At 43.9% G+C, this 24,552-nt stretch overlaps 1 protein-coding gene across 1 annotated transcript; it reads left to right on the top strand.

Annotated features, from left to right (window-relative positions):
- The first annotated feature begins 10,987 nt into the window (after positions 1 to 10,987).
- LOC145398726 (uncharacterized) lies at positions 10,988 to 15,366 on the top strand. The gene is made up of 3 exons (XM_080271525.1): positions 10,988 to 11,078; positions 11,315 to 11,614; positions 15,025 to 15,366. The coding sequence occupies exons 1-3, from the start codon at positions 10,988 to 10,990 to the stop codon at positions 15,309 to 15,311; spliced, it is 678 nt and encodes a 225-aa protein (XP_080127651.1). The 3' UTR covers positions 15,312 to 15,366.
- The last annotated feature ends 9,186 nt before the right edge of the window (positions 15,367 to 24,552 follow it).

Below are 24,552 nucleotides of genomic sequence, written 5' to 3'. Positions count from 1 at the left end.
AGATAGACAGAGCGACTTGGAGGCGTTTTGTCTGCGGCCACCCTTTGCGGGATTAGAGCGTCGGACTATAGATAGATAGATAGGATCTTGCCAATAACGATTTCGACAGTAACGTTTTCGGCAATAACGGTAAGTTAGAATAGATACCCAGTTTCCATAACAACGTTTGGACTCACTCGGTTAACGGCTATTTCGTGGGAAATGTCCGGGCGCATTTTTGATAGCGTTCGTTGGCCGCCATCTTGTGACGTTGTTGCTCCTTCAGGTAAAGGTACCGTACATTTTACTTGAAGCAGTAGAAGGACCTTACCAACTCAGTTCATATTCCTCCAGTTTGTTTTCTTTATATTTTTGACTATTTTCAGGTGGTAAATTACCTTTTCCTGATGAAAGGTTTCCCATTGTTTTTATTACGGTCCTTAATCCGTAGTTCCGTACCTAGGGTTGTTTGTTGACGGCGTAACGGAAGAATTTTATTCAGGGTACTGAAATGTGGATTTTGTTTCCCAACTTATTAGGTACAGTTAAGCTAGGTTAGGTTAGGTTTAGTTAAATGCTTAGGTTAGGGCAAACCCTCCCGCCATTACAACTGAAAACTCAAATGAGTTGAGTCAGTTGACACAGTGGAACATTGCTAAAAACAACAGGGGAAATAAAGTTCGTAAGAAACATTTACCACCTCAGGAAATATGAGAAAAATATAACAGACTTCCATGAAGAAGAAAAACTGATTTCATAACTACCCTCCTCTTGGCCTGTGCTCAATGCTTAAACGCTCACACAGCTTACACAGAGTCACACGTGCAGCGGAAGTTTACCGTGCTCTGTGGAGTACAGCCGTACTGTCAGAGACGCGTGTGTTACTTTCGCCTCTATAATCAATGGTTGCAAGGGTTGGTGGTCGATAATGGCCTCTGCTGTACCTGTGGGGAGTGGGGTCAAGGGTGGAGGGAATGATCAGCTGTCAGAACACCCGGGAACTTCTGAAGTGACTGTCAGAAAAGAACTCAAGGGTAAAAGACAAAGCCACAAGAAGCGTGCATATTCGGTCAAGGATAAGGAGAAGATTGTTGAACTGATTGAAAATGGTGCACGAAACACTGACATTGCGAAGAAGTTGAACTGTCCTGAGTCTACGGTGCGAAATATAAAGAGAAACTTAGGGGAGACGAAGAAGAGCATTGCACTGGCTAAGAAATATTACAGCAGTGATGGAAATGCCAGGCGAGCTATGAATGACAAAGGTGATAGAAACCGATTGTTAGTGATAACCGAGTATTACCTAATGAAATGGTTAGCTCGAAGAATGAGGGAAAATGCAATTGTTAGTGGCCCTCAGATACGAGATCTGGCAAGGGCCTTGTACGCTGCGGTTGCACGAAAGAAAAACATTAAGTCTCCCCCGCCTTTCAATGCCTCAGTAGGGTGGCTACACAAATTTAAGGATAGAAGTGGTTCAAAACATGCAACATATCAAGGTGAGGTTTCGTCAGCAGACATGGTGGCCGCAGATTCTTTCCCTGCAATTGCCACTCAAATTATTACTCATGATGGTTTAATAACTTATCTTCTTATTTCAGCAAAAAAAAGTAGTGATAGGAAGGTTTGGTAAATTTTTAGAAGTAACCAACGTTTTCTTTTATTATTATTTTTATGTTTTCCAATGCAAAATACTGTGTTTTAATTAGTTTTGACCTTCATTTTTTGGGGAAAATCCCCCTTTTGGAATTTTGAGTAAGATTTCCAAAAGAGGGTTTATCCCCTAAAATCAAGATCAAAATTAATTAAAAACACACTATTTTGCATTAAACTAACAACCTAACCTAACCTAACCTAGGCCTAACCTAGGGCCTGACATATACCGAGTGCACATTCCTGCACCAGCCAATATGGCGCAACATTCATCTGCTACTGAGCAATAGCCTAAGCCACTATATGACTACCCGTACAAAATTCGCTCCCCCAACTCAAACTAGGCTTAAAAGGTAAGTCGTAGAATAGTTCAGGGACGTAATATAATGAAAATTGGTAATGTTGGTTACTTCTAAAGTTATACCGAAGGTTTCAAATGGGTAAAATTCCTGGGGTGGCAGCACCAATAAACCCTTTAACATTATGTATGTATTTCAATGTCACACAAATATCTTTTTCGCTAATAACGGCGTTTTTCTGGCACCAATTAGATGTTATTAGTGAGATCCTACTGCATTTAGATGCCAAGAACTTTAATTTTTCTTATTTTTATCCTTTCATATAAAGCATTCTGCAAAGAAACTCTATATACCAAAACAGTCATGAGAAACAGGCTTGTAACATATTTGTAGGACGTGAGATTTTAAATATATAGGGGATTTAAATGGCCAAGTATGCTGTTAGAAGGGGTCGTGCTGTTAGGGGAAAAAAAAAAAAAATATATGCACCAGCTTTAAACCATTCCCACAAAAAGTTATTTTCGGATGGATTGTGGTTTCCTTTTTATATGTTGAACAAACATTCGTTGATATAAGACTTTACTAAGTTCTGCTGAGAAAACACTGATTTACTCACCTGGTTGGCTACCCTTTTTTCCACTGGTTAGTTAGGCAGTGAGAGGAGCTGCATAAAGGAAAACAAGGGTATTGTAAATCAACAGGTACGCCAGTCAAATGGGACAGTAAAAGCAATCTAATATTATCAGTGAAAAAGACTGAGTTGTGTACCTTAACCCGCCCCATCCCGACGTTTTCTGGGCAGTGGTACGCCCCAGTCCCGACATTTTTGGACCTTTTTTTTTTTTTGGCTCAAACATCTGCTTTTGGTGAGGTTTAAAATACTCGATCTAGGTACAAGTACTTCCTTACCTGACTGGGTTTTTCTAACAGGCTGGCACCAAAGAAAACGAGTTCTGTGGGAGGGTAACTATTTTATCCACTCATAAACAGTATTTATTTATTTACTTGGTACGAATTTATATGTAGTACAAGAGTATATTGGTTGTCAAACAGTAATATAGGCATTATAAGCATTGTTTCACTCACTAACTCATCACCATTCATGACCTTTTTTTTCCCACATTACCTGATCATCATTTCTGACTGTTTCTTCCTCTAATGCTATGTAAACTTTGTCCTCCACATTGTCATCGATTGGGGAATCACTCTGGCCCTGAATGTCTTTATTGGCCAGGTCACTGGTAACAGGTGAATTGCTGAGACAATGGCGTGCAGGGGGTGGGGGGGAGAGGTTATGCAGTGTAAGGCATTGTCCCTGCTTGGCATCTTGTAGAGGAGTAGAGGAAGGTGTCCCGTGTATACGTGCCAAACATCACTCGCGAAAATTGAAAATTGTGCAAATTAGGGACCTTGGAATGTTGCCGCGTTAATTCACGTCACCGGGACATGAGTGCACATCATGTGCGGACATTAATTCACGTCGCCGGGACATGAGTGCACATCATGTGCAGACGTTAATTCACGTCGCCGGGACAGCGCGGGTTAAGCAGAGTATAATAATACTAACAAGATGTATGGTACCAATGGGAAATTTGTACGTGCTGATTTGCAAGTTTGCCCTATTTGTGATAAACATGGGATCACTATTTTAATTTAGCTTTGTCCAGATGATTTTATTCAGCATAGGGTAGACTTTCCACACAGGAGAGGTTATGTATATATCCTTTATTTACCCCATCATTGCAGCAGGATATTTTATCAAGTTGAATAACCTGAACCTATATGGAGCTAGGATGATTAGCCCACATCCTCCAGGTGTAATATGCAAGGAGCATTCACCATTTATGGGTGAAATCCCCCAAACCTAGACCATTCAGTTGAAGACCAGAAAATGTACTGACCATTCCTCTCATGGATGCAAGTACCCACAGGTCTGTAAGTGATGGCATTTTGGAATCCAGATGTAAGGCACTGAAGTACCTTTTGGGACTCTGCTGGGTGGTGTTCATATGTGTGTGACTTGTGGCACCCATATAATCACCTCCCCCTCATATCTAACCAGTTGCTTACAGTTTCATTATTTATTGGCCTTAGTTTCACTGTGATACATTTGTGTGACTCACAGATTTGCATGTGGGCACCTTGTTAGAGGCTGAGGTGGCATAGCCAGCACATGGGGATGAGAAATCAGACACAGCCTGATAAAACGTTGAGAGGATGACATGCTTGGGAACATGCTAGAGCCTGTAGGTATCTGGGGAGTGGCTGGCAGGGAAAAATTATGGTGGAACACTCAAACTATGATGGGAATGCAGTTGTGAGTATACTTGTGACCCAGAGGACCCAAGGAAGCTCAAATTTCAAGAGTATACTCATGACCCAGCGAATAGGGGTTAAGGGTCATATTTTAGGTGGCATAGGAGGCTTCTTAACCCCTTAAACGCGGATCATCGCATTTGCGACGGTCGGCCCAAAGGACATAACGGCGGATCGTCGCGTTTGCGATTTGAGTAAATTTTGAATAACCGCGGGCAAGCAGGCTCCAGCTGGTATTGTCTATCAGTACCGCCACCCTTGAGCTACTTTTAGCACACTTGACCTTTGTACTACTGACCTCGGTTGTTGCCAAGTTTCATTTTTTTTTACCCACCCACGCACCAATGCGCGGCCCTCCCTCGTCGTGCGATATGGCAGTGCGCGGACGGCTCATATGTGTCAATCTGCGCCTTCCTCTCGCAAGCACTTTATGCTATTTGGAAACGCTTGTTTCCCCAGTTGTCACACTAGCATTTTTTCTCGCGGTTTGCCCCTGTTTAGCGTCAGTCCACGCGAATCTTCCAAGGTGACACCACGTCGAATTCAAGCTCTTCCAAGTCTGTGCCTTCCAGCCCTCCGAAAAAGGGTTTTGTGACCTCCACCTCATTCAAAACCTTACCAGGAACTGCTAAGGGACTGAGTGACTCTGCAATAGCTAGTAAATTATTGAAAGCGTCCATGGATTATGGAAGTGACGTCGGTGTTTGGTCTAGCCTGGCAGAGTCGGACACGCAATCGAGTGCTGAGTTTGAGGTGCCAGAAGTGACTGTTTCTGTGCCCAGCACCTCAACAGGCAAGGCTCCTGTGAAAAGGGGCCTAGAATATGGAAAGGGGGCCAAGAGGAAAAGGAGTGGTGACCCCGCTTCACAGCCATTGTCCCCTACGCCACGTCACGCCACCGCCAGCCCGCCACGCACTCCCAGCCCCATTCTCTCGTCCTCCTCTTCAGCTGCCCTTTCTCCTGAGTCTTCAGAGTCGCCTTCACCACCTCGGAAGGGAAGTAGACAGTCGACTTTACGTAGTAGAGGTTTCTGTAGGCCCAGTGTTCGTTGTAGTAGGGCAAGAACTTTGTCCCCTAGTGTAAGGCTAGCTCATAAGGTTACTCGCACTAGGCAACTCGCCAGTCATGCCACCGTGAGTGACCTTGAACCCTCTGCTAATCTCCCCACCACCACCACCACTACACCAACACGACCTAGGACAGCCTCTGGCTCACGCATTGTCTCACCGCCTGCCTCACCCACTCCCACACGACCTGCCTCACCCCCCGCCGCCCCCAGCACCTCCCAGCCTAGGCAGGGCACTCTTGATGCCTTCGTGTGGTCAGAGGGCACAGATTTTGTGCCGGATGATCTGCCCTTTGATGACAGTGGGTGTGGAGTTCAGGTTGACTTCCCTGTCCAAGAGGATGGTGAATGCTTGGACTACCTGTTGGCCTTCCTTGACGAGGTAATGGAGCAGATTTGTACCGAGACGAACAGGTACGAGGGGCAATCTGCTGCAGTTCGTGAAGGAGAAGGTGAGCCGGCAACGCCATCCACGTCGCGGATGGCAGCATGGGTGCCTCTAACGATCAGGGAACTCTTTGTATTTATTGGGTTTATGTTATTGATGCCCCACAATTGGAAACATAAGCTGGAGGAATACTGGAGTTCAGATGATCTTTGCCCCACACCAATCTTCAATAAATACATGAGCCGCGATCGTTTTAGGCAGCTCATGACTTACCTTCACTTCGCGAACAATGATGAGCCTTCTCGAACTGACCCATTATGGAAAGTGAGGGGAATCCTGAATTTGATCAAGGATAAGTTTACGAGGTTCCTGCGCCCTTTCAAGAAAGTGGTGATTGACGAGTCCTTGGTTTTGTTCAGGGGCCGTCTTCGGTTTGTGCAGTATATTCCAAGCAAACGGCACCGCTTTGGAATCAAGTTTTTTGTGCTGTGCGACTGCAAGACAGGGTTCATCTTAGACTTCGTGATTTACACCGCCAGCAATGTCGATTTGGACAAGACTGACCCCCTTGGATTCTCTGGTTCTGTGGTGAAAGTGCTATTGGAAAAGTACTTTGGCGAGAATCATGTCCTGTATACGGACAATTACTATACAGCTCCTAAACTCGCCAAGTACCTTTCTGAACATGGCGTCGGATCCTGTGGCACTGTCAGGAGCAATAGGGCACACTACCCTGCCTTCCCCGAGGCTGAAAAATCAAAGCGGGGAGACGTGCACCTGAAGAAAACTGACAAGATGCTTGCGATCAGGTGGCACGATAAGAGAGTCGTGAATGTGCTCACCACAGTACACAAGGGGGAAATGCTGGCCACAGGGAAGGTCGACAGAAGGACTGGCGAGCCTGTGATGAAGCCTGATGCTGTCATTGACTACAACGTCAATATGCGGCTGGTGGACAAGTCTGACATGATGATCGGAGAGATAGACTGCCTGAGGAGGAATCGTCGCTGGTACAGGAAGGTGTTCTTGCACTTGATTGATATGTGCATGCTGAACGCCTTCATCCTGTATAAGATCAAGAACAGGAAGCCAGCAAACTACTCTCTCCGACGATTTTCTAAGACTTGTGTCTACCAGCTGCTTCAGCGTTATGGGCAGGTACTGGCATCAGGTCCCAAGCGCCACCCTCAGACACCTCCAGACTGCCTACAGTGTCAGGCCTACCTTCAGCGACACCTCCTGGAGCCACTGCCTGCCATTGCCAAGAGTGGAAAAGCACTGAGGAGGTGTCATGTGTGCAGCCACACTACCAGGCAGGACAGAACATTTAGGCACACCTCCTTGCAGTGCAAAGAGTGCAAAATTACCCTCTGTGCTTACCCGTGTTTCTTTGACTACCACAGCCTGACTAGATATTGAAAATAAGGGTAAGATTCTTGGAAATAATACTGAGAGTGACAGTGATACTAGTGTTTAGTTTTCTTTTACGTACTGACAGTGACAGTCTGATGAGTGTAAATTAGTGTATGTACTTGTAAAAGCACTGACAGTGACTGTTTTTTTGTGTAAATAATTGTACATAGTAATAATATAAGTATTGCGAGTGACAGTCACTCCAGTGTAAGAAGTTGAAAGCATATGTTCCTATTCTGTGTTCTGACAGTGACAGTTTGTTGTGTAGAAAATATTATTTTTATAACAATGGACAGTGACACTGATGAATAAGGCAAAAAACGGACAGCTAGAGTGAAAGTGAGCGATAGAAATGAAGTGCGAGTGGCCGACCGGAGCGAGAATAAAGTGCCTGCCGTAAGGCTGAATAAACTCGTGCCGTGGTGGTCTTCCTCATTCCCGATTCACAATACTGGCAGTGACAGTAATTTTTATGGCCGTAATAGTGACAAGCGAACCTTTGCGAAGTACTATGAAGGAAAATAATGTAGTATACGTGTTTTTAGCCGTGAAAAGGGAAATGTGTGTTCAGTGACGGGAAGATCGCTGCCGCGCTGCATGTCGGCCGTGCGCTCCGTTCATTATAGCCTTATTTTCAGTGCTTATTGTACAAATACAGATTCCAAACAACCTGTACGTTGTTGTATAAAGTGTACTGTGACAGATTGAGGCTGTGGTAGAAAGAAAACCGGGTTTCTGGAGGTGTGAAAGTGAAGACTTTGTTACCCAACTTTGCAAGTCTTCACAAGTCCTTTGGTAGTCCACGAAGGCTCAACATGTGTCTTAGGAGAAAGCTGAATGTAAGTACTATATGCCATAAAACTTTTAATGTTCTAGGGTTAATCTCTGATTTTTGGCAAATATTTTCCCACAGGTACTCAGACCCCACTACAACCCCGCCACAGCGGGGGGATCGGTCATACACAGCCGCGTTTAAGGGGTTAACACAGTTTCCTTAGCAGTTTATTTTGCAACTTTCACCATAAGATTCTAATACATTCAAGTTGCATAAAATGCATGTTTGTAAGCCATGGTTTTCTAATCCATGGCATGATTCCTACTCGGAACCTAAAGTAGCAAAATCATGGTTACATGCTTAACCCGAGACGTCCCGTCGACGTATGGGTATGTTGCAACATTTTGCATTTGCCAGTCCCGTCGATGTACTGGTACGTTTTGCAATTTCAAGGTCCCTAATTTGCACAATTTTCAATTTTCGCTAGTGATTTTTCGTACGTATACACGGGACACCTTCCTCTATTCCTCTACAAGATGCCAAGCAGGGACAATGCCTTACACTGCATAACCTCCCCCCCTTCCCCCCCCCCGCATGCCATTGTCTTGGCAATTCACCTGTTACCAGTGACCTGGCTAATAAAGACATTCAGGGCCAGAGTGATTCCCCAATCGATGACAATGTGGAGGACAAACTTTACATAGCATTAGAGGAAGAAACAGTCAGAAATGATGATCAGGTAATGTGGCAAAAGAAGGTCAGGAATGGTGATGAGTTAGTGAGTGAAACAATGCTTATAATGCCTATATTACTGTTTGAAAACCAATACACTCTCATACTACATGTAAATTCGTACCAAATAAATAAATAAATACCGTTTAGGAGTGGTGTGGAACATTTATCTTCCCATAGAACTCGTTTTCTTTGCAGCCAGCCTGATAGAAAACCCTGTAAGGTAAGGAGGTACTCCTACCTGTATCGAGTATTTTAAACCTCAGGTGAGCGATTTCTCTATGAATTTTTGATGCTTCTCACCAAAAACGGAGGTTTTAGCCAAAAAATTTTTTTTCCAAAAATGGTCGGGACTGGGGGGTGTCAGAGGTGCGAAAGTGGTCGGGACGTGACGGGTTAAAGCATGGACATCTGGCGCCAAAGTGACACATTTCTGTTGAGATTTCCATGGCACGTGTCTGTGCTGCAAACGTGGCGATCAACCATTCACAGGCAAACATGACAAGCAGTGAGGAACCAATTATAACCCTTCCTTGGTGGGAAGTGTGCATAACACTTCGCTCCATTGTTTATTTGGACAGTGAGAGTCAGGCAGGTGGAGGGAGTGTGGTGGGGAGGCACGAGCTTTTCATGGAGGACCTGAGTGATGTGTTAGTGGGTGTGGACTTTCTGAAGGAAAAAGTGCTAGTCTTTGAGAGAAATGAAGAAAGGCGTAATGAGTTTGTATCCTGTATGGAGAAAGCGGTGGCGTTTTGCAGGGAGATGCATAACAGGCGTGTTAATGAGTGTCACCAGGAGCTGATCACATGCTACTTTGCCCTGGTAAGGGTATAATCTGAGCCACACCCTGGCCCCTTGCACTCACCAGATGACATGGAGACAGCTGAGAACGATGAGAACACCGCTTCAGTTATCTCTGCAGCGGACTTTGACGGGTTCCTGGGGGAGGCTGAGGAGGAAGAAGTGTGGCTGAGGCAGCGGCAGCATGAGGCACCACCACACTTGTCTCATGCTGAGAGGCCCTAATTTGCCTCTAGCCTCAGAACCCCCATCCCCACCCCTTCCACTTAAGCACTGATGTTGGTCGGAGTCAGGTAAGACCCTTTAATATTCTTATTTATGTTTCGTTTTTAAAGGCTCCAACATGCTTGCATGTGTCGGCCTTGGTCGCCTAATGGCGGCCCTCCATGCTGCACGATCCATTGCAGCCTCCCTGTTCAGTCCCTTAACCCTGAGGTCACACTTAATGACCTTGTCCCATGTCTTTCTTGGTCTACCCCTCATAACCCCACCCCCAGTATTAACACTTCTCACCTTCCTCACCCAATTATCATCCCCCATCCTCTCCAAATGTCCAAACCATCTCAATCTACCTCTCCTCATCACAACACCAATACACTTTAGTCCCATCCTACCTCTCAACTCTTCCATCGTAAACCCAGTCCCTCCAGGCCTTGGGCGCAGGGACACACTGCACATCCACCTAATCATTGTCATTTCTGTACGTCTGAGCCGGTGAATATCTTCCTCCTTCACTGCCAGGTCTCACTACCATACAGCATTACACTCCTAACACATGCTGCATACAAAGACCCCTTAGCACGTAGGGAGAGTCCTCTCAATGTCAGGAGAGGCAAGAGCTCCCCGAACTTCTTCCAACCACTTCTCACCCTAGCCACAGAGCTAGCTCCAATCCCACCTCCAGCACACAACATGTCTCCCAAGTAACAAAACTCTTCCATACATACAAGAGATTCACCAGCAAGTTCAATCCTTTCACGTCTGACAATCTCCACCTGGTCACCCCGACACGCCGTACACATAAAATCAGCATTATCTCGCAGTCTACCTCTACCTCTGATACCACTACATCTCTTATGCACCCATATATCACAAACACCGCACAGGATGGAATTACTTCCCACGCCCTTGTGGCAAACTGCACATGGCCACTCTCCCTTGTCTTTGACAGTACTGCCACCAACCCTAGATATCATCACTTTTGTTTTATCTGCATTTACCCTTAAACCCTTCTGCCCCATACCATCTCTTCACTTCCTAAACCTTTCCTCCGCCTCCCTTTCGTTCTGTGCAATCAACACCAAATCATCAGCATACAACAACTCCCACGGGAGTCCGTTTCTAAAATCACATGAAAGGGCTTCAAGTACCATGATAAACAACATGGGACTCAAGACTGTTTAATATTCTTTATTCCCAGTAATATATGGATTAAATAATTGCATGAGTGTGTGCTAGTGTTCGCTGATGACTAGTTGGGTGTAAGTAGGGTGATCTGCAGCAACTTGGCTGAGAGGCCAGAACCATAAGTAATTTTTCCCATACGTTATGTTATTTATAAACCATGGAATTTCTAAAGCATGGCAGTGGTCCAGAACCATATCGCTGCAGATTCGACGACTCGACTGTATATGTTATGTTGGCTATAGCTGCTGGTATCATATTATTGCTATTGACATAGTCTCCATAAATAGCAAGCAAGAGGATATTGATGTGCATTGTGCAGAATTAACGACAAAGAAAGTGGGGTTTTGATATACCAGTGCCACTTGGAATATGACCCTGAGTTAAACTAAAAACTTTATTAAGTTTACCTGTAAAGGGTTCAAACATTTTTTTTTCAGGATGTGTGTAATGAGTACCATCATGACTGATAATATATTATTTTCAGATGATTGGCACTCAGATGGCAGTAAACATGAAGAAACCAAAGGGCAGCATCTTGAGGTTGCAGATCCAGATAAAGATCATCATGATAGTCAAGAAAGCAGTGGCAGTATGAAACAGCCCTGTGATACTGTAAATGGTCCCATCACTGTTGAGATGGTGGATGAGGATTGGGTGAAGGAGGAGCTGGAGTTTGAGGAGTTTCCAGTTTTCGAGGATGATGCAGTCAGCTGTGACACACTGGATGCAGTCACCACCTTTCGGCCTTGCTCTCCAAATGGTGCCCTGAGGAGTGGTAACACAGGTAGGGAGCCTCCTTAGCCAGTGAGAATACAGTCCACATGGCCATATACAGCCTTCATGGCCATAACTTGCAGTGGGGAAGGCAGGTCCCAAATTCTTTATATGATGCTGTATCTGAAGCACATAAGAAAGAATAAAAGTATCTTCTCAAGATCATTGCTGGCTCTGTAAAATAAGATGCATCTAAAAGCTTGGGGCACATACCACAGTGTTGAGCTTGTGCTGTTGAGCCTGTGGGTGGTTATTCACCCACTGTCTGTGGATACAAGGCTGCTGCATCATCCGGGTTACCAGCAGCTTCTCTTACTTGTTAGCAACCCTGGATACTCTTTTGTGCCTACTAACACTCAGCGGGTGGACGGATATTGCAGTCGAGTGGCGCCAGCTGCTCATACTAAGACTTGAACATTGGTGCCCTCAGGCCATCAGCATCACAGCTAGCAACACTAACTATGCGCCTGCCAGAATGGGATGTAGGCTGATCAAAACCAATAGTCTGAAGCCATTCCATAAATGACTCGCATTTGGGGCTTGACTTCACCTTCATTATTTGAGTTTTAAGTATGCAGCCATTTTATTCATTTGCAGGCAGATTGTCTTGTGATTGTTACCGTATGTCTTTGTTCAGTCCTTCCCATCATTCATTTCTTTTGCCATACCTCTTTTCTCTCTCCATTCTTTCATTCCCTTTTTTGGATCTCTCCTCATCCCATTCATGCCTTTCACTCTCTTATCAATACCTCTTCCTCATTCCTGTCCTGTCTTTCACTCTGTTTTCCTTACTTCTTCATTATCTTTCCTTTCTTTTACTTGCATTTCCCTATTTCTATCTTCTTTCTTATTCCTAGTGCACATCTTTTTCCTTTCCAGCAATCAGCATGCCACATGCAGTTACAATATTGCCTTCCACTTTCCTTATATGTTTGTTATGTCTCCATTCCATGTACCTTTGTTATGTCTCCCCACCCAAGTAAGGAGAACTACCCTGTTCCCTCAATTTCTTCATTGTTCCAAATGCTTCTTCAATTTTTATTGTTTATACATTGTTTTCTTAGCGTTTAGGATTATATTGCATATTCCAATGTGTGTTTTGATGTCTAAAAACAGCCAAAAGACTGGAGAACACTGCCATAATGAAGAAGGGTTCTGTGCATATAGGTAGGGTTCTTGTGGTTTTTTGTTGTGCATGCATTGTTTCCTTGGTGTTTAGGATTATATTGCATAGTCCAGTGTTTGTTTTGATGTCAAAAAACAGCCAAAAGACTGCAGAACACTGCCAAAATTAGGTGTACTGTGCATATAGGTTGGGTTAGGGTACAGGGTTGGATGTAGGTAGGGTATGGGTATAGTCAAGGATATTGCTCCGTATCCGAACTTTGTCTCAGATAATTGAGGGATTACTGTACAGCTTTGACTTCTAAACATTTCATAACTTGCATTACTAGTTCATTTAATGTAGTCACTACATCCTTAATAAGATCAGCAGTGATACTTCCATCACATATTGCTTTACCCCCTTCATTTCTCTCAATGTTCATTACTTCATCTAATGTAACGGTGGGAAATAGGGGCCATGACCTGCTAGAACCATGGTAACTAAGCTCCTGGCCTGTGCACCTCAATAGGGGTATTGTGGGATTGACATTTACTATTGCTTTACCTCTTTATATATCAAGGATGTGTTCCAGAGTATCACAGCTTTTTTCATGCTGTGGATATTAGAAATTGAGAGATATCAGGGAATCAGCTTGGTAGGAATCAGTGGAGCTTTAATAAACACCCTTTCCCTAATTTATTGTGAACTTCTGTGTATCTCTTGATGTGTATCATCCGGTCCTTTTATATATCTTTTCAGGCTGCTTATTCCTGATATTTAAAGTGAGGGTGACCACTTGCATGCTCATTCATTCATTCACCATTTAATCCTGTTTCCCCATGAGGAGCATAATGGAGCCCGGGGCTTGGGAAATTGATCCTGACAGAAGAGAGTGACCAGTCTCACTCATCTGTGAGTGACATTACGTGAGCAATAAACCCCAACCACCCCTTGAATATAAACTTGCACAGGCTCAGTGCAAAGTAATCCCTCTATTATCCGAACGCCCAATATCCGAACATCCCCACTAACCGGACATAATTGTCCCGGGATCCAATATTCCCAAAATGGGCCAAAAACTGCCAAAAATTCGAAAAAAATCTGACTTTTTTCCCTCCCGTAATTTGAAATTGCCGCATGGCGCCGAACAGCTGTTACACCATGGTCCCTTCACCCCTTCCTTCCTCCCCCTCCCCCCTCCCCTGTCAGGGTTGCCATTTGGTATTTTTCATTACCAAGTGTGGGCCAATTTGGTAATGAAAAATTCGTTTGGTAATGAATCAGAATAATGCATTACCAAATGGATTTTTCACATGTATGAGGATACACAGGATGGAGATGGTGGATTGTTTGCTCTCTCTGATTAATCTGCTACCCTACATAGCGTGAAAATAATCAACACAGTGTTAGTTATAAGGAGAGTGATCACATGTATTTCCACTTGTATATATAATTAGTGAAGAATAAACTTTACGAATTTGGTAATGAAAAGTTAAATTTGGTAATGAAAGTTGAGGAGATAGGTAATGTGGCCATTGCGATCTGGCAACTCTGTTACCCCGCTATCATCAACTTTCACAGCCAAACTCTGATCGAGAGCAGATGCTTATAGCAGTGCAAGCCTCAGGTGCTTGTTTTCTGTGAATAAACAGTGAATAAACTGCAATACCTCGCCACTAGAACACACGAGAATTTACAGTGTTGTGCATTGTTAAGAAATTAGAATTTAGAGTGCAGAGGATTAACTGTGGACTGCAAACTGGTGGTTCAAACCTGTCCAGGAGCCAGGGACTTGTAAGTACCCAGAATGTTTAATATTGTATAAACTCACCTCTAAAACCTTATTTTATGGTTCTTTTGCATTTATTTCAGTCTTTTATGTCCCTTATTGATGTGATTTGGGTCTTAAATAGGTGCAATGCATGTCCAAAGGGAGTTGTATAGGTGTTTTTCCGAGTTAGGGTCCATAAGTACAAGTCCAGGAGGCTGGGGCCCAATATCCGGACAGGATCACTATCCGGACATGCGTTTGGCTCTATTACGTCGGATATTGGAGGGATTACTGTACTCACTAAACCACCAGGTACCATAATTTGATTATATGGTTACCATCCAGCATAGTAAATGGTTTCCTGGTGTACAGGAAATCACATGACTTGTTTCTCAGTGTAAAGCCACCCATAGACAAAAGGAAGAGGAAAGAAAGACAGAAGAGGAAGGAAGAGAGGAAGGTGCAGGCACCGTAGAGCAGCACTACACAAAAAAAAAATATATGTGTAATGTAGATGACTAAACAGGAACTCGCTATATTCCAGATTCCAGTACTGCTGCTTCCATTGACAAACAAAATGGTCACCATCCCACATTACAGAACTCACCGCCATCGAATGCTACCATGATGGTCTTACCAGATGGGAGTCCTAAAACAGCAAAAGATGAACCCAAAGGAGAGGAAGAGGATCCAGAGCAAACAAGGGATCCAGATACAGTGTTTTCAGAGTATGTAAAGCTTTCATTATGGAGGTTAGGTCCTAAGCAGAGACGCATTGCTAAAATGCAAATCATGCAAGTGTTAATGGAGTGTGAAGAGGCATATTCCTGAGAGTCATTTTCCCTACATATGTACAGATTGTTTTGAAAGGTTTCCAGGGGCTTGAATGATTGATTGGTCCATTTTACTGGGCATGCTGTAAATAGTTCTTCCACTGTAGTTTCTCTTTTTGTGTTTGCTGAATTCTTTCTGTATCCTGTCTTCAAGTGTGGAAAAAAAAAAAAGTCAGAATGATTCTTAAGTATTTTGAGGAAAAGATAGATGGCTGTGAACATGATTGGTTTTGGGGGTGTGCAGAGAAGGAATGCAGTGCCAGGAGATGTGACACACAGGTGAAGAGTGCTGTGGGGTGGCTGAAAATTGGGAAAGCTGCTGGGGTTGATGAGGTGTATGCATAGATGCTTAAGTGTAGTAGAGAGAGTGGAATGAAGTGCTTGTTGGAGATATGTAAGAAGGCATGGATGAGTGAAACTGTGCTTTCAGAATGGACTGTGATTGTACCCATGTACAAAATTAGAAGTGAGCGAAGTGAGTGCAAGAATTATTGTGTCATAAGTTTATTGAGTGTGGTAGGGAAGGTATATGGAAGAATTATTATAGAGAAAGTAAGAGAGATGTCAGAAGTCCTAGTGAGTGTTGAACAGGATGGCTTTAGGAGTGGCAGAGGATGTTTGGATCAAATATTTTCAGTGAGACTGATAGCAGAGAAGGCTTGCGAGAAGGACCATAAGGTGTTTGTGGCATTCATGGATCTGGAAAAAGCATACAACAAAGTAGACATAGGGGGATTGTGGAAAGTTTTGTGCATATATGGTGTTGATGGTAAGCTGCTAGGTGCTGTCAAGAGTTTTTATGATGGCAGTGAAGCATGTGTAAGGGTTAATGGGCAGCTAAGTGAATGGTTCACAATCGGTGTGGGCGTGTGACAAGGTTGTGTGATGTCCCCATGGTATTTCAATATATACATGGATGAGGTGATGAGAGAAGTAAAAACACGAGTAATGGAGAGAGGGATGGCGTTGGTACCCGGTAATGAATGGTGATAGATGGAATATCTCAAATTTGTTATATGCTGATGATGCAGTACTGCTTGCAAGTACCGGACAAGAACTTGGTAGGCTAGTGCAGAGTTTTGCTGATGTCTGTGAGCATCGTGCCTTGAGAGTAAATGTAGAAAAGAGTAAAGTGAAGGTTATATAGAGAGAAGGTGACTCCCAGTGTGATGTTACAGTGAATGGAGAGAGACTGGCATTGGTGAGAGAGCTCAAATACCTGGGGACAGTGATAGAAAAGAGAGGAAAATGTGCAAAAGAAGTTGAAAGTAGATTGACACAAGGAAGAAAAGTATCTGGTGCAATGAAGTCCTTGAGAAGAAGCAGAGGCTTGAGTGTTGCAACTGCACGAGGCTTACATGAGGGAGTGTTAGTGCCAACTTTAACATATGGGTGTGGGATGAAAATGAGAAGTCAAGAGTAAGAGGAATGGAGATGGAACTGCTGAGAAATATGTGTGGAGTACAGAGGGTGGATAGGATATGAAATAATGTGATTTGTGAGAGGTGTGGAGTGAAGAAATCGGTGGACACCAGAATCGAAGAGAGTGTACTGAAATGGTATGGTCATGTGGAGAGAATGGATAACAATAGAGTAGTGAAAAAAGTATATCTGAGCGAATTTGAAGGAGGGAGGAGGCGAGGTAGGCCAGGGAGAATATGGAGAGATATGGTGGATGAGTGTGTGAGGAAGAGAGGTTTGGAAGTCGATGAGGCTAGGGAACTGACGAGATTGAGCTGGCCGGATGAATGTTGTGAGGAGAAGTGCATGGTCAGGGGTCTTGGCACCTCTTTTTAACGTGGCAGCATCCGGCTTGACTCATATGGATAGCCTACGTTTGTGTGAAGCTGCAGAGCATGGTGAATGTTTTTGGCGTATCCGAAGAGCCAGGATTCCGGGGGCTTGAATAATGAGTGAATGGAAGCATGGCCCATTGGATTGGGCAAATTTGGGCTGTCTGAACATTGCTACTCCTCACCCTGCCCTTGGGTGGGAAAGGAGGTCTGGATGATGATGATAATGATGATAGATGGCATGTCCTTGATGGTTCTCCCACTTTTGAACCTTTTTTTTTTTTTTTTTTTTTTTTTTTTTTTTTTTTTAATCCTACCTTTCCCCATTTCGAGGTGAGAAGAAAGATATGCTGATATTTTGTTGATAAAGGTCCCAACATGCTTGCATGTGTCAACCTTGGTCACTTAATGGCAGCTTTCCACACTGCTCCTTCTCAAGGAGCCTCTATATTCAATCCTGTAGTTGGGTTAAAAAAAAAGATGGAGAGAGACCACAGGCCTTGCCCACACAACAATGAGCCCAGACATGGGGGAACAAGGACTTATAGCCCACCAGCCATGGCCAGTGGCTGTTTCAGTGGCCTTGGGGCATTCGAGAACCGTAGTGCCATATGCCCTCTGGGACAGATCGAGCCCCAGCCCAGCACAAGCCTGCCCCACACTTCCCCTTATGTCTGTCACTTGGTAGCTGGGGCAAAGTTTTCCAAGTGCATATCCTTGCTGGCACTGACCCGTGTCGTACTTGGCTACGATGTGTTTGTAGTGCATGTACTGTAGTGTATTGTTGACAGAATGAATTATGCCTGGGTGAGTATGCAAACCAACTGTCTTTTTTTAATGACACTGAGTAATTGTGAGAGAGAGTGGAGGGGGCACTAACCTGAGGTGGAAAAATGGAAGATGGAGTCTTAAATTTTGGTGAGATATTAAGAATGTTTGTGTGTGTATGTGTGTGTGTGAGAGAGAGAGAGAGAGAGAGAGAGAGATAATGAATAGTGGAGTTCAAATTTTCACAGCAGATACACAGATGCTTGAATACAGTAGTGTGATGTAAGTGACATGAATATAATAATTGCACTTAATAACCTGGCTAGTGTAGTAAGCTAGTATAGAAGAACTGTTAACTGATCTAGTTAAACAAGAAAATTATTGGTAGTGGCAAGGTAGGGATTAAGAGAATTGTTTGTCGGTGATATGACCCCATGTCATCTGGATGTCGTTTGAACCATTGACTCTGGTAACCTATTTTTCCAGCATGATATCAATGGCTTGTAAGAGAATGCATTGAGTGTACTTTGTTCCAGACACTGACTTCTTTATGGTAGGCTACTAATGAAACACAGGGATTGCAGCATAAGGATACATTACTAACAGGTAAAGAGTGTACAGTCACAAAACATATATGTGACCTCTTCTGCTTGTCACTTTCTTGTACGGGCTGATGTTTTTAAGGTAAAGCTTGGCCCTAGATTATTCATTTTAATATGATGCATCAGGGAGGAAAGTGACATATGCCGTGAGTGTGAAGTAGATGCAGTGGAATAGCAGGCAAGCTTTCATCTCCAAGTATCCCATACCTTTCATGTGTATGGAATGTTATGGGGATAGACATCGAACTTAGTAAGTGTGTAGGCAGTGTAGAATTAATCCATCAAGGACCAGCCCAAATTAAATTTTTTTGTGCAGTTAGAACTAGCTAGTTTGGCATTTTGAGTTTTTACCAGAAACCTTTTCCATAGCAATAGTTATTCAAGAAAAATACTGTCTTAACACTTGTTGAGGTCGTTATTTAGTCTTGGCAGTGGGGGGTGGGGCCACCTCACCCTGCTGATCAGCTGTGTGTGTGAATGTCCCATCACTCGAGCTGATGCGGTTATGCCACAGCCACCCACAGTGATATAGGATGTAGTTGATAATGAAAGTAGCTGACCAAGCATAATGCCACAACATAATGTTATTTTCATATGTAATGCAGTAATACTTCTCATGAAAGTCGAACTGTTCAACTAAGTCACGTAACAGTGGTGGTAGCAGTATGTGTGGCAATGCTGCGAGTGACTTGAGCTGTTGCTATGGATACAGCCACGCTCTGACCAGGAATGGCGTGGTGGTGGTGGTGGTGGTGGTGGTGGTGGTGGTGGTGGTGGTGGTGGTGGTGGTGGTGGTGGTGGTGGTGGTGGAGGAGGAGGAGGAGGAGGAGGAGGAGGAGGAGGAGGAGGAGGAGGAGATAAGCCACCCTCTTCACCCTCATGTAGTTGTTTCCTGGACAAAACAGCTTCATGTTCCCTGCCAGCAGGACACAGAAATGACATTGGCATTTCAATTTCATCACTGTCACCATCATGTGTCGAATGTAAAGGCGAGTGGGTGTGCCACTTGAATGCGTGGGGAAAATCGGCTCCTCTTAGTCCTCGAAATCCTTCTCCCCAAGCTCAGACTCCTCTCCTGAAGATTCCTCACTATCTTTAGAGGTACTGCCATGCTCTTGGAGCATTTCCAAGGCCTTGGCAGTGGAAATGGAGGCTTTGTATGGGCAGCGTGCTGGGCCAGAGCTTGGCATGTCACTCGCAGGATGCTGAAAGCACGCATGCATATGTTGTGCATGAATATCACGTGACGTGGTGGCAGGAACGGGTTGCCAATTGCTGATTGTTCTGACAAAACCATGTGTAGGCGTACAGGTGTACACCATGAATATTTCCCACGTAAGAGACCTGTGTTGTGAAAAAATCCTGAAATTTCCTTGAATGTGTGTTAGCTATCATTGGTCCCTTATGCACAAAAAATTTGGACGGTTCCCAGCCGTTGTTGGTGCTTAGAGGGTTAAAGAGGGGTGAATTACTGAAAGACTTACTGCAAGTCTCTCTCTCTCTCTCTCTCTCTCTCTCTCTCTCTCTCTCTCTCTCTCCCAAAGAAAGGGGGTGGGCAATGTTTAGGCATGTGAGGTAGAGCCAGAATTCCAGTGGCTTGAATGGTGAGTGAGTTAGTGTGTGGTCCATTTCGTTGGACATGTTGATAATTCTGCTGCTGCTGTTCCTTCTTTTTCTTGTTTTCTGGACCCTATCTCACCCCATCTTTAAGTGGAAAATAGAGATCATAGTGATGGATGGATGTAATTTATTTTATTTTATGAGTTTTTTCTCAGTATTTGATTGTGGCCCTTGGTTGAGGTTATCTTAGGTCCTTAGTCTAGGTGGCTTAACCCCTACATGCCGGGGTTTTTCCGATGTTGCACGCTCCTCCCTACAGGGGGTATCTGTGACGGAAAAAAATACCATTACTTTAAACCCTAATATCTGCCAAACTATAACAGCTAGAGATAAAATTAAAGATACATAAGAATCACCAACTCTTCCTTTTTCAAATGAAAGTATCCCCATGTCTCTAGGTGGTCCCGTTGATGAGTAAGGATAAGTTAAAGTTCAAAGGGTAGCGGGAAGACGCTTACAGCTATACACGTCAACTGGCGTTGCTCCGCGCCCAAAATCGTGACTGCTATACACGTCAGCCGGTGGTTAGGGGTTAAGAGACTGTAACACTGGTTTATTAATAACTAATTTTCCATGTTACAGAATTTTATCCCCTTGTATGTTATTCAGGCAAATTATAGATTCATAAAGTGTTATGTAGGTGTTATAGGTACATAAGAGTGTGATACATGTGGTATGTGCATAATCAGTTGATATGAAAAGGTACTACAGTCTCCTATGCCACCTAAAATTTGATACTTAGTAAATTCAGGCCATGTCCTGTTTTCATGTTGTCTGAGGAGTGTTCCTTGTCTACTACTGGCACATTGTTATTTCCTTGTATGTTGTTTATGCATTTTATGTCAATTAATGAACAGACATAACCTCAAGAATATGAGGCTGGCACACCTGTATTTTCTTTGTGTGTGTGTGTGTGTGTGTGTGTGTGTGTGTGTGTGTGTGTGTGATCCATCATCCAGTCCTACACTGCCCCATGAGGAGCGTAGGAGCCCGGGACTAGGCAGTTGGTCCTGACATTTAAGATGAGAGTGACCAGCCTCACTCATCCCTGAGTGATATTACATGAGCAATGAACCCCAACCACCCCTTGGATATAAACCTTCACCAGCTCGATCCGATTGGAGCGCAATAATTACCCACTAAAACCACCAGGCGCCAAAATCTGGTTATATGGTTACCACCCAGCGTAGTAAATGCTTTCCTGGTGTTCAGGAAATCATTTGGCATGTCAGTCAGTGTAGAGTCACCCACAGGCTGAAGGAAGAGGAAAGAATGAAGGAAAGAAAGACAGAAGAGGGAGTGTAAAGTCACCCGTAGGCAGAAGGACAAAGAAAGTGTGTGTTTTAATATATAATGCAAGAAGGAACCAGAGACCAGTAGCCTGTAAGACTGTTTCCTCCAAGAGAAAATGAAAACAAAGTAAGGGAGTCAAACTGTTGTGGAAGAATTTGCTGTTAATAATGAAAGGACAAATAACATTAAGAGAATAATAAAATTTTTTGTACCCAGGAAACATTTACTATAACTGGGATTTCTGGCCGGATTCAGTGTCCCTCAGGTACCCCTACTGAAAATCACTAAATTATGGCAACCATTTCAGAGAGCCTCGAAGGGCCCAGTACCTGCCCAGGGCCCCAACCAAATGGGCAGATTTGCATGGCCACATGGAATGTGATGTATGAATGAGGAGAGCAAGAGGGTGGAAGTGGTGAATGTGTTCAAGAGTGCGAGATGTGCCATGATGGCATTGTATGAAATGAAGATGAAAGGGTGTGAAGTGGAGGTGTGAGAGGGTGTAAAGTGTGTAAGGTTGGGCATGAATGGGTGAGGAAGATGCAAGGAAGGAGTTGTCTTGTTGATGAATGAAGTGTGGCAGAGTTGAATGAGAGATTACTAATGTGTCAGCTTGAGATGTATGTATGTCAAGTTCAAGTCTGAGAAGGTGAGAGTGGCAGTGATTGTAGTGTATGCACCTTGCGATGACTGGAGCGAGACAGAGAAAGACAGGTTTTGGGATGAGCTGGGTGAAGCACTGGGAGAAATGCCTTGGAGTTATGAAGTGATTGTAATGGGTGACATGAACGGGAGAGTAGGCACTGGTCCTGTGAATGATATAATGGTTAATAATGGAGTACTAGGAGAGAATGATAAATGGGAAGTGACTGAAAGACATGTGTCAGGAAAGGAGGCTGTGTATTTGTAATTGTTATTTCAAACTGTCACATTCGCCTTATAATGAGAATGATTGTTGAACCTAATGTAAGCCTGTTGCTTCGAATTATAGTGTTGCTATAAGTTGTTTTGGCAGGGGAGGACAGACGGATATGGAGGTGTTGGTGTGATGGTTGCGGAGAAATGGGTGGAATATGTTATGAATGTTTTGAGAGTAAGCGATAGGATATTGGTTGTGAAAATTCTGTTGGGAAGAAAGATAGCTGTGATTATATCGGCATATGCTCCACAGGCAGGATTGGATGAATCAGAGAAAGATAGATTTTGGGATGATTTAATATGTGTAGTGGGTGGTATGCGGGATGATGAGATAGTGATTTTGGGAGGGGACTTAAATGGTCATGTAGGTGAAGCAGCCCAAGGTTATGAAGGAGTGCATGGGGGATGTGCATATGGTCTAAGGAATGCAGAAGGGGAAAGGATACTCGAGTTTGGGGAGGCAACGGACATGATTGTGTGCAACACATATTTTAGGAAAAGAGACAGTAGGTTAATTACGTATGAGTCTGGGGGAAATAGCAGTCAGATAGATTATTTTCTGGTTAGGAGGGCCGATAGGAGGTTAGTGAGGGATGTTAAAGTTATAGGAAGTGAGGAGTGTGTGCAGCAGCACAAACTATTGATTTGTGATATGGTGCTTAAAGAACAAATGATGAAAAAGAGGACTTATGTACCTAGGAGGAAAATATGGAAGCTGAAAAACCAAGTAGTAAGGGATGCCTTCTATAGCGAGTTGAGGAGAGTGGTGGCTGAACAGGGAGCTGTAGACAGAGGCGTTAATGAACAGTACAGAGCCCTCAAGAACAATTTCTTGAGAGTTACTGATGTAACATGCGGCTGGACAAGAGGACCACCAAGACATAAAGTAACTTGGTGGTGGGATGAGGGTGTAGAAGCTGCAATTAAGGAGAAAAGAAGGCTTTTCCGGGAATGGAAGAAGGGTGGTAGCAAAGAGGAATGTTTGGCTGCCAAGCGTAGGGCTAGGAGAGAGGTATACAGGGCAAAGTCTGAGTCACAGAGACAATTACTTGATAACCTAAATCATGGGGAAAGGAAAAATATATTTAGGATGGCAGGTCAGGTGAAGAGGGATAATCGGGATATCATAGGTGAGCAGTGTGTGAAGAATGATGAAGGAAGGGTAGTGGTGAACAGTGAGGATATTAAAGATGCATGGAGAGAGCATTATAACCGGTTGTTGAATGAGGAGTTTGACTGGGACAGGGAAGGTTTGGAGCCAGCAGATCCAGTGTCTGGCCCTTGGCCTTTGATTGATACTGCTACTGTGAGTGAGGCAATAGGCAGGATGAGGGTGGGGAAGGCAGCAGGTGTGTCTGGGTTGACTGCCGAAATGTTGAAGGCCTCAGGCGATATAGGGGTGAGTTTAGTCACTGACCTGATAAATAGGATTATTTATGAGTGTGTTGTCCCAGATGATTGGCTGAAGAGTGTAATTGTAAATGTGTATAAAGGGAAGGGTGATGCCCTGGAAAGAGGGAATTATAGAGGTATAAAGCTTTTAGATCAGATAATGAAGGTAATGGAGAGAGTTTTAGAAGGTATGATTAGAGAAAGAGTGAATATTGATGAGATGCAGTTTGGGTTTATGCCAGGTAGGGGGACCACTGATGCCATATTCATTGTTCGACAGCTTCAGGAAAAATATATTGGTAGGAGAAGGGATCTTTATTTTGTTTTTGTTGATTTGGAAAAGGCCTTTGACAGAGTCCCTAGAGAGGTGGTGAAGTGGGCAATGAGAAAGCTTGGCTTGGAGGAGTGGCTGGTTAGGGTGGTTATGGCCATGTATGTGGGTGCTCACACCCAGGTGAGAGTGAATGGAGATTTGAGTGATGAGTTTTCCGTGAATGTTGGTGTGCATCAGGGGTCAGTCTTGAGTCCCATGTTGTTTATCATGGTACTTGAAGCCCTTTCACGTGACTTTAGAAACGGACTCCCGTGGGAGTTGTTGTATGCTGATGATTTGGTGTTGATTGCAGAGAATGAAAGGGAGGCAGAGGAAAGGTTTAGGAAGTGGAGAGATGGTATGGGGCAAAAGGGTTTAAGGGTAAATGCAGATAAAACAAAAGTGATGATATCTAGGGTTGGTGGCGGTACTGTCAAAGACGAGGGAGAGTGGCCATGTGCAGTTTGCCACAAGGGCGTGGGAAGTAATTCCATCTTGTGCGGTGTGTGTGATAAATGGGTGCATAAGAGATGTAGTGGT

This window comes from Coenobita brevimanus, chromosome 46, assembly GCF_032717465.1.
Source record: "Coenobita brevimanus isolate Jiangsu-jjx chromosome 46, ASM3271746v2, whole genome shotgun sequence".
Classification (NCBI taxonomy): domain Eukaryota; kingdom Metazoa; phylum Arthropoda; class Malacostraca; order Decapoda; family Coenobitidae; genus Coenobita; species Coenobita brevimanus.
This window is presented reverse-complemented; position numbering and strand designations above follow the sequence as displayed.